This window comes from Budorcas taxicolor, chromosome X, assembly GCF_023091745.1.
Source record: "Budorcas taxicolor isolate Tak-1 chromosome X, Takin1.1, whole genome shotgun sequence".
In the NCBI taxonomy this organism is placed as follows: domain Eukaryota; kingdom Metazoa; phylum Chordata; class Mammalia; order Artiodactyla; family Bovidae; genus Budorcas; species Budorcas taxicolor.
In genome coordinates this window covers 14,457,172-14,472,354 of record NC_068935.1, presented here as the reverse complement: position 1 = coordinate 14,472,354, position 15,183 = coordinate 14,457,172, and the positions used below count along the sequence as shown (strand labels likewise).

Here is a 15,183-nt window from a genome sequence, read left to right as displayed (position 1 = left end):
AGCAAAGGAAGCCATCAACAAAATGAAATGACAACTTATGGAATGAGAGAAAAATATTTGAAATGTCGTGACTGTCAAGGATTTAATATCCAAAATACACAACTCTATAACAAAAGGTAAACAACAAAATGAAAAAATGGGGAGAAGATCTAAATTTTTTTCCAAAGAGATGCAGATCTCCAAGAGGAACTGGAAAAGAGGCTCAACATAAGTAAATATTAGGGAAATGCAAATCAGAACCACAATGAGGTTATGCCCCACATGGGTCAGACTGGCTATCATCAAAAAGTCTACAAATAATAAATTCTGGAGAGGGTGTGGAGAAAAGAGATACACTGTGGGTGGGAATTAAATTGGTGCAGCCACTTTGGAGATTGGTATGGAAGTACCTGAAAAAGCTACAAATATAGCTACCACAGGATTCAGAATTTCCACTTCTGGGTACATAACCAGAAAAAAAGAAAACTGTCATTCATAGCAGCACCATTTACAGTAACCAAGACACTCAAACAACACAAGTACCCACCAACAGATGACTAGCTTAAGAAGATGTGATATGATACACACACACACACACACACACACACAAACAGTGGATCATCACTCAGCCATAAAAGAATGAAATATTACCATTTGTGGCAACATAGACAGACCTAGTGAATATTATAATTAGTCAAGTAAGTCAGAAAGAGAAAGTAAATATTATATGATATCATTTATATGTTGAATCTTAAAAATAATACAAATGAATCTATATTCAATACAGAAACAGACTCACAGACAGACAAACTGAGCTTATGATTACCAAAGGGGATAGGGAGTGGAGAGGGACAGGAATTAATTAATAGGAATTTGGGGTTAACAGATACAAATTTTATACACAAAAAGGATAACCAATAAGGATTTACAGTAAGGTACAGACATTATATTGATTAATTTATAATAATCTATGGATAATAATCTGAAATACATATATATATCCAAATTGCTTTACTGTTTATATCAGCTGTATCTCAATTTAAAAAATTCACACACAAAAAACTCTCTTTCTCACTGTAAGTGCATATTGGCCTTGAAAAGAGATTAGGGCTGAATGAGATAAAATGTAAAACAGATTTCACTTAGTAGTTGTGAACATGTTACTATCCTACAATTCAGGTCCTCTTTCCAAAGAGTAACAGCTTGTGCTGCCTCCTGGGTTCAGTTCAGCACCTCAGGAATCAGGTAATCATAGTGACCCCCACACCCATTCCTCCTGGCCCAGGGAGTAGGACTTCATCCCCATTATCATCTGCATGTCCAGTGGGGAGCATGACACAACGTAGATTCTACATCAGGTGAATTTTCCACTATCAGTCTTTAAGCCCTGGAAGTCGCTTAGGGCTGGTGCACTGAGAAGACCCAGAGGGATGGTACGGGGAGGGAGGAGGGAGGGGGGTTCAGGATGGGGAACACGTGTATACCTGTGGCAGATTCATGGTGATGTATGGCAAAACCAATACAATATTGTAAAGTAATTAACCTCCAATTAAAATAAATAAATTTATATTTAAAATAAAAATGGAGCTGCCGGTTGGCCTGTGCAGAGGGCAAAGGGTAGACATCTGACCCTGGAAATTTTACATTCTCTGTCAGCCTGAGGCTGACCATCTGTAAAACGGGACTGCGGGCACCTACTTCTAGACTTGTTAGAAGAAAAGGAGAAAACCTCAAAGAACGGCTCATATACAACGGGACTTTGAGATGTATTACTCCTGGCCCACCCTGCACCTTGTGCATGCTAAGTCGCTTCAGCTGTGTCTATCTCTGTGCGACCCTATGGACTGCAGCCCACCAGGCTCCTTTGTCCATGGGATTCTCCAGGCAAGAATACTGGGTGGGTTGCCATTTCCTTCTCCAGGGGATCTTCCCCACCCAGGGATCAAACCCGAGTTTCCTATGTCTACCTGCACTGGGAGGTGGGTTCTTTACCACTAGTCCCACCTGGGAAGCTTGTCTCCTATGTGCTATTAAATAGAAAATTGGAAAAACTATCTGGAAATGAGGGATCAACAAGTAAACTTTGGTTCCATCTCTTCACTTCCTATTTGCTCACACTTTCTGGTGTCTTTTTTCAAATTCTAGTTTGACCAGAAGTAGCTTCTTATTGAAGCCCCAAGGAAGGATTAGTACAGGAGAGCAGAGAATAGGCACAGGTCAGCTAGACAGAAGTCATCAAGCGAATGTCCAGTTCCAGACTCATCAACTGACCCCAGGACCTGGGCTGAGTCCCTTACCTGTGTTGGCCTCAGTCCTAACGCAGAAGTACACTCACTATAGAAACAGAGGTGATGGGCAGAGCCTTTTCAGTCAGAAGACCAGGATTTGATGCTGTGAACCATTATGTGCTGAATGATTTACCTTGATAAATTAGTCATTTATCTAATATGTGTGCTTGGTATCTTTTATCATTTTTGTGGGTTTTTTTTTTCAATTTTATGTATATTATTATTTTTCTTACTACTCAGCCAAAATATGAATGGTGCAGGTGGTAATCAGAAAGAAGTTAGGGAAGAACCCAACTGAGAGTGGAGTACCTAGGAAGTGAATGCAGTGTGGAAGTGAGGGATGCAGACAAGCATTGGACTCTCCCATCCTCTAACGACCCAGGGAAGATTCTTACCCAATAGCGTTCCTGGTTCTCAGCCGCAAACGGTGGTGACATGGGGGCTACCAGGGAGGTGCCTAGCTGAAGCACTCTGCCCTGATCAGCTCCTGCTCCACTGAAGGCCACCATAGCTGCCCTTCCATTGCCATCTCCCTGCTCCTTCCTTCTGGTTATCTGAAAAGGTCCCCCTGTGGAACCTTCCAGACTTGATTCTAAAAGGGCTTCCACCTGCAAATGATACTCTATTTTCCCCAGTCCTCAAAAGTTGTCCTGCACACTAGGGAAGGGGGACGCCGAGGTAAAGAAGGAAATGCCTTTCTCTCAGAGGTATGTCATCTCCACGTATTTACCCAACATACTGTGTTTTTATAAGCAATGACCTTATACAATTCCTATACACAGCCCGATAATACACACACACACACACACACACACACACGTAGATATGCTGGCAATTCATTTTAATTCTAATTCATCTCCTCATGAAACTGAACAATGAATTCTTTTCTTAGTTAATGAATGCATGTGCACATGTATGTGCAGTATTACATTCATCAACAGGGCTTTGGAGGGAGCACCCCTTGAGCCTGTTATATCATGGGAGAGCAAAGTGACCATTGCTCCAGCCCACAGTCTAAAAGGGAGGCTGCTCTATTGTCCTCCAGAGAGGGCAAGGGACATAACCTCACCCAAGTTCCTGCTTATCTGGACAGGTGACAGAAGCTATAAGAGGAGGGGGTCTGTCATCTGTGAAGTGGGACTCATCTCTAACAGAGCTGTCCTGAGGAGTGAGTGAGAAAGCCTGGGGCTAAGGCAGGCACTGTCATTTCTCATGTTTCTCCTAATGAGAAAGTAGATATCATTAGAAAGGAGGCAAAGTCTCTCTGATATGGCTGGAGTTCAAAGTTCTAAAAAGAGAAAGAACTCTAATCTCTTGGGAGACTCAGAAGCTCCTAAGAGGCACCCAACATCATATCTGTGAGCAGACTCTGATCCAGTCCCCATGCTGGGAAGACAGGCTTGCCTTTGACTTACCTGGTGATTTCAGTGAGAGATGGCAACAGAGCAGTAAGCTGTGGTATTGCCTAACTGCTGCTCCTGAACTGCTCCTTATGTTAATACATTGATAGGAAAATTTTGGACCTGTCTCTCATTCAGCACTGCAGGGGGTATCAGATCATGCAACATCCAGCCATGTCACACCAGAATTTCCATATCTGCTGCCTCCATGTGGGATAAAAAACTAAAAGTACTACCATTTTACTGAAATACAATGCTCCATTCTTTTATTCACTAATAACTCAATATATATTGGGCTTAAAATTTACACTATTCCAGGCAAACCTAAAGAAACAAGAAAAGTGAAATAAATAACCTAACTCTACACCTAAAGCAACTAGAAAAGGAAGAAATGAAGAACCCCAGGGTTAATAGAAGGAAAGAAATTTTAAAAATTAGGATAGAAATAAATGGAAAAGAAACAAAAGAGACCATAGCAAAAATCAACAAAGCCAAAAACCAGTTCTGAGAGGACAAATAAAATTGACAAACCATTAGCCAGACTCATCAAGAAACAAAGGGAGAAAAATCAAATCAACAAAATTAGAAATGAAAATGGAGAGATCACAACAGACAACACAGAAATACCAAGGATTATAAGAGACTACTGTCAGCAATTATATGCCAATAAAATGGACAACGTGGAAGAAATGGACACATTCTTAGAAAAGTACAACTTTCCAAAACTGAACCAGGAAGAAATAGAAAATCTTAACAGACCCATCACAAGCATGGAAATTGAAACTGTAATCAGAAATCTTCCAGCAAACAAAAGCCCAGGTCCACACAGCTTCACAGATGAATTCTACCAAAAATTTAGAGAAGAGCTAACACCTATCCTACTCAAACTCTTCCAGAAAATTGCAGAGGAAGGGAAACTTCCAAACTCATTCTATGAGGCCACCATCACCCTAATACCAAAACCTGACAAAGATGCCACAGAAAAAGAAAACTACAGGCCAATATCACTGATGAACATAGATGCAAAAATCCTTAACAAAATTCTAGCAGTCAGAATCCAACAACACATTAAAAAGATCATACATCATGACCAAGTGGACTTTATCCCAGGGATGCAAGGATTCTTCAATATCTGCAAATCAATCAATGTAATACACCACATTAACAAATTGAAAAATAAAAACCATATGATTATCTCAATAGATGCTGAGAAAGCTTTTGACAAAATTCAACATCCATTTATAAAAACTCTCCAGAAAGCAGGAATAGAATGAACATACCTCAGCATAATAAAAGCTATATATGACAAACCCACAGCAAACATTATCCTCAATGGTGAAAAATTGAAAGCATTTCCCCTAAAGTCAGGAGCAAGACAAGGGTGCCCACTCTCACCACTACTATTCAACATAGTTTTGGAAGTCTTGACCACAGCAATCAGAGCAGAAAAAGAAATAAAAGGAATCCAGATTGGAAAAGAAGAAGTAATACTCTCACTGTTTGCAGATGACACGATCCTCTACATAGAAAACCCTAAAGACTCCACGAGAAAATTACTAGAGCTAATCAATGAATATAGTAAAGTTGCAGGATATAAAATCAACACACAGAAATCCCTTGCATTCCTATACACTAATAATGAGAAAACAGAAAGAGAAATTAAGGAAAGAATTCCATTCACCATTGCAATGAAAAGAATAAAATACTTAGGGATATATCTACCCAAAGAAACTAAAGACCTATATATAGAAAACTATAAAACACTGGTGAAAGAAATCAAAGAGGACACTAATAGATGGAGAAATATACCATGTTCATGGATTGGAAAAATCAATATAGTGAAAATGAGTATACTACCCAAAACAATCTATAGATTCAATGCAATATCTATCAAGCTACAAAAGGTATTTTTCACAGAGCTAGAACAAATAATTTCACAGTTTGTATGGAAATACAAAAAACTTCAAATAGCCAAAGCAATCTTGAGAAAGAAGAATGGAACTGGAGGAATCAACCTGCCTGACTTCAGGCTCTACTACAAAGCCACAGTCATCAAGACAGTATGGTACTGGCACAAAGACAGAAATATAGATCAATGGAACAAAATAGAAATCCCAGAGATAAATCCACGCACCTATGGACACCTTATCTTTGACAAAGAAGACAAGAATATACAATGGAGAAAAGACAATCTCTTTAACAAGTGGTGCTGGGAAAACTGGTCAACCACTTGTAAAAGAATGAAACTAGAACACTTTATAACATCATACACAAAAATAAACTCAAAATGAATTAATGATCTAAACGTAAGACCAGAAACTATAAAACTCTTAGAGGAGAACATAGGCAAATCACTCTCCGACATAAATCACAGCAGGATCCTCTATGACCCACCTCCCAGAATATTGGAAATAAAAGTAAATATAAACAAATGGGACCTAATTAAAATTAAAATCTTCTGTACAACAAAGGAAACTATAAGCAAGGTGAAAAGATAGCCTTCAGAATGGGAGAAAATAGTAGCAAATGAAGCAATTGACGAAGAATTAATCTCAAAACTTTATAAGCAACTCCTGCAACTCAATTCCAGAAAAATAAATGACCCAATCAAAAAATGGGCCATAGAACTAAACAGACATTTCTCCAAAGAAGACATACAGATGGCTAACAAACACATGAAAAGATGCTCAACATCACTCATTATCAGAGAAATGCAAATCAAAATCACAATGAGGTACCATTTCATGCCAGTCAGAATGGCTGATATCCAAAATCTACAAGCAATAAACGCTGGAGACAGTGTGGAGAAAAGGGAATCCTCTTACACTGTTGGTGGGAATGCAAACTAGTTCAGCCACGATGGAGAACAGTGTGGAGATTCCTAAAAAAAAACCTGGAAATAGAATTGCCGTACGACCCAGCAATCCCACTTCTGTGATACTCACCAAGGTAATCAGAATTGAAAGGGACACGTGTACCCTAATGTTCATCAGAGCACTGTTTATAATATCCAGGACATGGAAGCAACCTAGATGTCCATCAGCAGACAAATGGATAAAAAAGCTGTGGTACATATACACAATGGAGTATTACTCAGCCATTAAAAACAATACATTTGAATCAGTTCTAATGAGGTGGATGAAACTGGAGCCTATTATACAGAGTGAAGTAAGTCAGAACAAAAAACACCAATACAGTATACTAATGCATATATATGGAATTGAGAAAGATGGTAATGATAACCCTGCATATGAGACAGCAAAAGAGACACAGATATATAGAATAGTCTTATGGACTCTGTGGGAGACGGCGAGGGTGGGATGATTTGTGAGAATGGCATTGAAACAAGTATAATATCCTATGTGAAACAAAACACCAGTCCAGGTTTGATGCATGATACAGGATGCTTGAGGTTGGTGCACTGGGATGACCCAGAGGGATGGTAGGGGGAGGGAGGTGGGAGGGGGTTTCAGAGTGGGGAACACAAGTACACCCGTGGCAGATTCATGTTGATGTATGGCAAAACCAATACAATATTGTGAAGTAATTAACCTCCAATTAGAATAAATATATTTATATTAAAAAAAGAAGCAAAAAATTTACATTATTCCATTTGAAATATCTCTTTACTTTGCAGTAGAAATAAGAGTGTTAAGAAAGAAAATGAGTACATGGGCAAATTTTAGGGTAAAAAATGAGATGGGATGGCTCCTTCACATTAACTGTTAATCTTGCTCAAGTTTCAAGGCATTGAAGATTAAGTAATCAACCCTTGGACTTCTCTTCCGCATCCGGCCACATGCCTCTCTTTCTCTTCGTTTCTGTCTCTGGTTTCCTTTTCTCTCTCATTTTCTGTAGATAAATAAATAAATAAATATATATATATATATATGCACAGAGATGCATACACCTACATAAGCAAACTTCAAGGAAGACATAATGAAGATGAAAACATTAAGGGGTATCTTTGGGTGGTATGTTGTGGAACAATGATTTTCCCTGCTCCCCACTGGACATCTACTGTGACATACAGAGTGGAATGAACCTCAGGCCCAGTGTATCAAGATAAAAGTGCCTGAAAAACCAACTGTCTGTACAGACAGGTGCAGGATTCACCAAACTCACAAAAATGATTCAAGCCTGCTCAAAACAACTAGTAGCTTGCTATGTACTAAGAATGAAATGTTCAGGGTAACAATAACTGAAATAAACAAGGAAAACAATTTACCTTCAAGTTCCCATTAATTACTCTTCCACTCCTCCCAGTTCCCTCCCAACTCCATGCAAACCCAGCAGTCACTTCTGAGACTATTGGAGGTGATTCCACACTGGATGGAGAAAGCCCACACCATTTCCTGCTACTCAGGGGAGAGGCGGAACATGAACGTGGTCGACAGTGTAGGCACTGGGATGGAGAATGCAGACGCTGAGCTTCACTGGGACTGGCTTCCCTTACAAACAGCTCATCATTCACTATACAAAGACTGGAGGAAAAATGCACATGTGGACAATTTATGGATGGACCACCTGCACCCCAATCCTGACTGCTCCCACTAACACTCAGCAACTAGATCCCTTCCACAGCCTCCTGTGTCTGTCCCCAGGCTCCTTGACTGGTTCCTCTGCCCCTTGCACAGAGCTCACCTTCAGAGAGATCGTCTACCAGCTTCACTCAATGGACAGTCTGTTCCCCAACCCAGGGACAACTTCACATTTACCTTGAACAGTAACTCACTACCTTACAGTACAGGACTGTACAGTCTGATCCCCATTTTCAGAAGAAGACACAGTCACAGAAAGATCATGTGACTTGACCAAGGTCACACAGAGAGAGCACTGGGTCAAGGAGAGAACCCATGAGCTGATTCCAGAGCCCATGCTCTTCCTAACCACTAGGCTAGACTGCTCCTTGGATCTCCCTGCTGGCTTTCCACAATACTGAGTCAGCCTAAGATCTGCATCACCACATGCCCAGGGCCCTGAGCCCAGGCTGGATGGGCCATCCCACCCACAACACGGCTCTCACCTGGAAGAGCTGGTGGGAGTAGTGATGAAGGTCCGGGTGAAGGCACGCACACAGCCCTGAGAACTTCCTTCCACTTCAACAACAAACAACAAACAATAAGCAAGAGTACCCCCTTAGAGTCCCGCGTGTTTACAGGCTCCCACGTCATTCCCGAGTCAGGGTCTGACGTGAACTCATGCTGAGCGGACAGCTGTTCACGTGGGGAGTTGGGTGTCAGGAATGGGGACGGCAACTGTAGGAGATGTCTGCTCCCAGTGACATGTCCCCATGACAACCACTTCACAAGTTCATGGGATGCATTTTTCTCAGTTGCCGAAGAGATGGATATTATGAGGAAACTGTGAGGTTAAGTAGTAGCCCAGGTTCTCGGTGTAAGGATCTGGTATGGGAGCCACCAAACTCCACAGCCTGTGTCCCTAATGCCCAGAGTGGGCAGGGCAGACATGGACGCAGTTCAGACCTGGGTTGTCTGTGGGAAGACTGAGGGCTGGGGAGGGGAGGAGAGGGGAGGGAATCTGGAAGGAAGAGTTCTGGTGGGAGGGACCCTGACCAGGTGAGAGAGCAGTGCGGCCTCTGGGGGGAGCAGGCTACACACACTCACCTTCCTTGAACACCCCACTGACAGAGAAGCTGAACATCGTTTCCTGATAAGGAAGAGACCAGGTACTCAGTCACCCCTCATCCTCTTTCCCACCTGCATCTTTCTGCCCCTTACCACCAAGCGAGGAGCAGGTGCTCACCATCTGGAAACACATGTCCACCACAAAGGAGCTGAAGTCATGCTGAGTTTTGGGCAATGCACAGAGGGCATGCACAATGTCATGTTTTGTGTGTTTCAGCATCTGGACACGCAGGTCTGTGGGGGAGAGGAAAACAGGGAAAGTCAGGGCAGCCACTCCATGGACCCGATGATTGGCCCCCTCACTGCCCTTCCCACTGAGCTTTTCCACCACACTCACTGGGGTCCTTGAGCTTCTCTGTATTCCTGTTGTCCTTGAAGTACAGGCGCACACTGCTTCTAGGAGACACAGAGAAAACTTGAGTGGTGGTCTGGCCAGCATAGGTGTCAACAGGAGGTGGCCTGCCTCTGCTGGGGAACCACACGGCCTGGGGGAGGAGTCTAGGCTGTGATACTCACAAGCCTGAGTCCTTGGGGTGGAATGGAATGGTCAGGAAGAAGCAGGCCTCCTCATGATAAAAATCCAGCAGTCCCTGGCGATTTCCATAGTCATGAATCAAGTAATACCTGAGGGAAGCAGTGAGTAAAGTCTGTCTCTCTGGTCTGGAGTTTGGGGGCCTCCCTTGTCCTGGCCCTCTCCTTGTTCAGATTCCCAGGGATACTTACTGCTGCAGGAATTGCAGGATTTGACTGTTCACCTGATCAAATCCAAAGAAACATCCTTGGAATCAAAAAAGTCCTCAGGACAAGGGCTGACACACCCTCATGTACCACCTAGGACCCTGTTGGATCCAATGTGCTCACCTTGCACGTTGATAAGAACTTGGGAGCTTCAATAGCACACTTAGAACCTGAGAGCGTCTCCTGGCCATCCTGGAGGAGGGAAGAAGTCAGCAGTGCAGTCCAGGATGTGGTACTTGATGATCAGCTAAAAGGATGGGCCCAGGATGGGGTGGGGGTCTGAGGTCAGAGAAGAAAGGGTCCTGGAAATGTCAGTGGCAGGACTACATTTTCAGTTATCTTCATGGTTTCCCCAAAGCCTGTGGAGTACATGGCTGAAGAAGATCCAGAGCTTTTTCAGATTCTCACAGAGAACGGTACACCTCCCTCCCACGGGACAGTTAAGGGTCAGGTTCAAAAATCAAATGTGGACAGCTCCTAACATATTTCAGAGTAGTTTGAGGGCACTATCGATACTATTTTGTGGAGTCTGTGATCAAGGAATGCACTTACCAAGCTTAGTAACCTAGGGAACAATTCCAGGATGGTTTGCCAAAATCAAGACAAAAGAGAAAAGTCAGTGAAACTGTGGAGATGACCCTCATCATTGGAGCAAGTCACTTACAGCAATCACAGCCCTGTGTGCCCCCCACAGAACCCAGTATCCTAGCATTCCAGGGCCCTGGTCACCACTCCATGGACTGACCTAGAGGGAAACTGTTCCCACCACTCCTTCCTACCACTCCCTCTTCCATCTCCTTTCCCCTGGGTAGCTCCCAGCCAGACTGTCCTGACTCCCTTCTCCAGTGCCACAAGGACCAACACTTCAAATTCAGTCTGCCAGGCCTGCCTCCCCTCCCTTCCTTCCTCACGGGCTCACTGAAGGCTATGGAGAGAAGAGGGAATGGGGGGAGAGCGAGTGCTTTGCTACATCACAGGTTGTCCAGCACTCTGTCAAGTAAGGACAAAGCTCAGGGATGACCAGGTGTTATGTCAAGGAGGTGAGCAAGGTGGGGCTCAAGAGGTAGGAAGAGGGAGAGCGGGGGGAGGAGGGGAGAGATGAGAGAGATATAGGGATGTAGAGACAAGGCAGAGGGTGACCTTATGTTGGTTGACTTATCACGGAAGGTGGTGCACACGGCATTTCTGTCTGCACACATCCCTTCTGGTTCCAGCTGTTGACCCTTGTCCATCTGCCCTTCAGCCTTCACCTGGAATTATGGGTAAACCCCACATCTACCAGATATCTCTGGATCCACACCCTTCCTTTCCCTACAAATCCACCTCCCCTCATCTGTTACCACCCCATGAGCCCTCCTACTTTACTTTCAAGGGAGGATCTGGGTGCCCCAACTCACCTCAGTGTTGGAGATGTTCAAGTTCTGGGTATTGGAAGCATTTCCCATAATGGTGGACAAGCCATCCAGCAGGTAGGGTTTCTTGTTGCTCAGGTCCAGGAACGAAAACTATGATGAGGAAAGAGAGTGAAGGCCCCAAAGGGAATACCTGAGACATATTTGCCTATTCTACCTAATCTCTCCCACCCTCACCATTGGTCCCAACATTGGGCCTTGGTCCTCACCATGGGCCTGATCCCTGGATGGATGTGTAGGGAAGCAGCCATGCCATTTCTACAGTTTTGTGTCATTCCAATATCACAGGTCATCAAATCTCCAGGAAGCCAGGACGAGGGATACAGAGGCTGAGAGGGTCCCAGCTGGAACAGCCCCAGCACCAACCCCTCCCCATGATACCATCTCTGAGTGCTCTACCCAGACAGACCCTCTACCCTCACCTGCCCTACAATTACTGCTGTAGCCATACCAGGGCCAAAATGGAGTCTCTGGATGTCAAGAGATTGCTGGCAGGCATCCTATGGTTTGCTCATGGTAAGCTGCAGAGTTAGGGATGGGGTTCAGTGGCTCTGAGTCTGAGGGTGAGTGGGGGGAGCAGTGGGTCTGGCTGTGAGTGCACAGTTTATGCTGAGTCTGCATTACCTTTATCTGCTCCACCTTTTCAGACGTCAGTGCCTTCTGCACAGATTGGGGTGACTCACAGGGCTCAACCAAGATAAATATCTGTAGAGAACACAACAGGGGCTGGGTAAGCTCCAGGAAATCTGTGCATGGGATCAAGCAAGACCATGACCCTCCCCTGCCCTCTTGTCCCTAGTCAGGCCTGATCACACCCTTGACACACACCTTTTCATTAACCTCATTGAAAATCTTGCCATTGACATTCTTCAACGCACAGGCAATGTTGGCATTCTCTACAAAGAACTGGGCCTGCATTTTCTCATAGTGAAACTGTAGGGAGAGTGACAGCAGAAGCAGAATATGAGACCAGTGCCATTTCTCTGGGCCCACAATCTACCCCATTTCGTCTCATCATCTCCATGTCCTGTCTTACTTCGAATGCAGTGAAGGGGACACTGCTTTGCTTCTGAATCAAATTCAGCAGCCACTTCTCATCATATTTTATACCAAAGGGAATCTAGTAGCCAAAAAACAAATGGGAAAGAGAATGGATACAAAGCAATTTACAGTTAACATAAGACCCAACTGTGTCTTGATTTAGGACCTTTTTTTCAGGCTTTAAATCATTTTTTAAAATAGGACAATATCTGTTATCTTAACTTTTTTTTTTCACCAGACATGGATTTTCTATATAACTTTCTTTTCAGTCAAACACTTCCTGAATAAGTCGACTTAATATGTTTCACATGTACTTCCTTTTATAAATTTCCAAGAGATCCATAGGAGGTAGACTTGGCCTGTCACTCTGACACGAACCCCAGAGACTCAACCTCTTCCCATACTCAGCTTGAGCCAAACACGTGATCTGGTGTGAAGTGCTCCATCTCCCTGGCAGTAGGTTCCCTCCTTTGCTTTTAGTCAACCTCTCCCATGCTTCTCCTTGCAGGCAATCAGTTTCCTTTCTATTGCTTCTCTGAACTCACCCTTAGATGATCTAGGAAGATAGCCCCTAGTAAGAACAAGACTGATTACCAACACCACTGCCCCAGAAAAGTTCCCAGCATCTCTACACAAATCCAACATGACTCTCTCTATCATCTTCTACATATTAGGTCCATTTAGCCAAGATACTCACTATGATCTTGAACCAGCTCCCCAAGGTCTCATCCTGTCTGTCTCTCCCCATTCTTTTTTCTGGAGGCTTTTGTTTTGTCTCCATGTAAATATGCATTTGATCTTGTTTCTGAAAACTACTTCTCTGATGATGGGATGGAAGTTCACAGGAAGCACTGTGGGGAAGTGGAGAGAAGAAAGTGGTTCATATAGGCTTGGAAAGTCTTCTCTACATTTTCTCACATGATACCAGAGCTGCAATGATGATTGCTCAAGCATTAATCTCATCCCATCATTCCTCAATCTTCCAGGTTGGATAGAAAAATGGCAGATTTAACTACAAGGTTTTGTTGTTCACTGGTTGGTACATGTCAGCCTTGGTGACTGGTCACTTACTATCTTGCTTGGATGTCCATACAAGCATCACTTTCTTCTGAATCTCTATCTTGCTGCTGCTGGGAAATGACCTGTTCAGACCAATAGGTGTATTGCCTTCGGTAAACACCCCAGCTTGGTGCTCTTCTTTGTAAAGGGTTCACTTTATCGGTGTGCTCTAAAATTGACAACAACATATCAGTGGTCCCAGTACCAGAAGTCCTCAGTAAACATCATGGCTAAATAAAAATTATCACTGACTTTGTGATAAACAGAAATGCATCTCATGCTTTAAAAAAAAAAAATCTGGAAGATTTCACTCTGGCTCTACTTTTCAGGAAATGAGAGGTAGGGAGCAGTCACAGAAGAAGAAAACAGGCTCTGAGGAAAGGGTCTGGATCTAGAGTGTAGTCTGTAATGTTAGACTTTGCTCTACTTGGTTCAGGCTAAGTGACCTGGGAAAAGTGGCGTTTCATCCCCAAGTCTCAGTTCTCTGCTCTGCTCTAGGAGGACATTAAAACATACCCTTAAATCTACCATGGTGTGATGATTCAAAGGTCAGAGGTGATCCGATTCCCTGAAGGAAGAATTAGAGAAATGAATGATAAGTCTGATGAAAAGATCCAGAATGGAGTCTGGAGAGATATAACATGGAGAATATCAAAAGAGAGGTGTAGAGAATTACAGGTGATGCTAGGAGTATACCTAACACACAGTTAATGTGAGTGCCAGAGAGGAGGAGAGGAAGAGAGTGGAGAAATGGTAGCTGATGAGAACTTGGTTGAAAAGTTTCCAAAAGTAGCAAGATATCAACAAAAGATAATATTAATTGGATTAAAAGTATTTTTAAGGAAAAATATTTTTAAAAGAAATTATGGTCATTTCATCATCATGCAACAAAAACTCTGAAAATTTGTGGTCAAAAGATTCAAACTAAAGAAAATTTATATGTTATTCTTCAGGCAGAAGAAATAACTTCCCAGGTGGAGTCACATAGATACAGGAAAGAAAGCCTAATGCCATTTGTGAATGTGTGAGCAACTCTAAGTGACTACTGACTATATAACACAATGATACTAATTTCTTCTGGGAATTTAAATATAGGGAGAATGAAAACATGTGACAATATGTTTGGAGGGAGTATACAGAATCAAAGTGTCTCAAGGTACCATAATTCTCCCAGTAGTTTTAAATAACTAATTAGCTAATATTAGACTATGAAATGGCAAAAATATCCATTGTAATCTGAAGGGTAATTACTGCAAGAATTGCAAAAGAATGTTTAACAATCTAGCCACATGCGGTAGCAATTTTCATAGTTATAAAATATTAATCATTTCAAAGGAATTTAGAAGAGGAAAATACATATGTATATATACATTAATATGACATATGTAAATCAAATTACATCTTTTTTTACATTAAAAGATTCAGACTAAATATTACTAAAAAAAAAAAAACAACAAACAAAAAACTGTTATCAGATGAGAGAAGAAACCTTCCATCAAATACTCTTGAAAAAAGACACATGCAAAATTTAATCATCTAGAAAATTTGAAAATAAAAAATGGAAAAATGTATACCTTCTCCACATGAACCTACAGAAAGCTGGTATAACCATATTATA

General features: G+C 42.5%; 1 protein-coding gene across 1 annotated transcript in view; it reads right to left on the bottom strand.

Moving 5' to 3' along the window:
* Positions 1-14,096, bottom strand: part of LOC128070146 (nuclear RNA export factor 3-like) — a 55,643-nt gene extending 41,547 nt beyond the window's left edge. Inside the window, 9 exon segments of the mRNA XM_052663449.1 lie at positions 9,409-9,549; positions 9,653-9,711; positions 9,832-9,939; positions 11,194-11,303; positions 11,451-11,558; positions 12,090-12,170; positions 12,294-12,398; positions 12,502-12,585; positions 14,082-14,096. Of these exon segments, the coding sequence (XP_052519409.1) occupies positions 9,409-9,549; positions 9,653-9,711; positions 9,832-9,939; positions 11,194-11,303; positions 11,451-11,558; positions 12,090-12,170; positions 12,294-12,398; positions 12,502-12,585; positions 14,082-14,096 (811 nt within the window).
* Between the last annotated feature and the right edge of the window lie 1,087 nt (positions 14,097-15,183).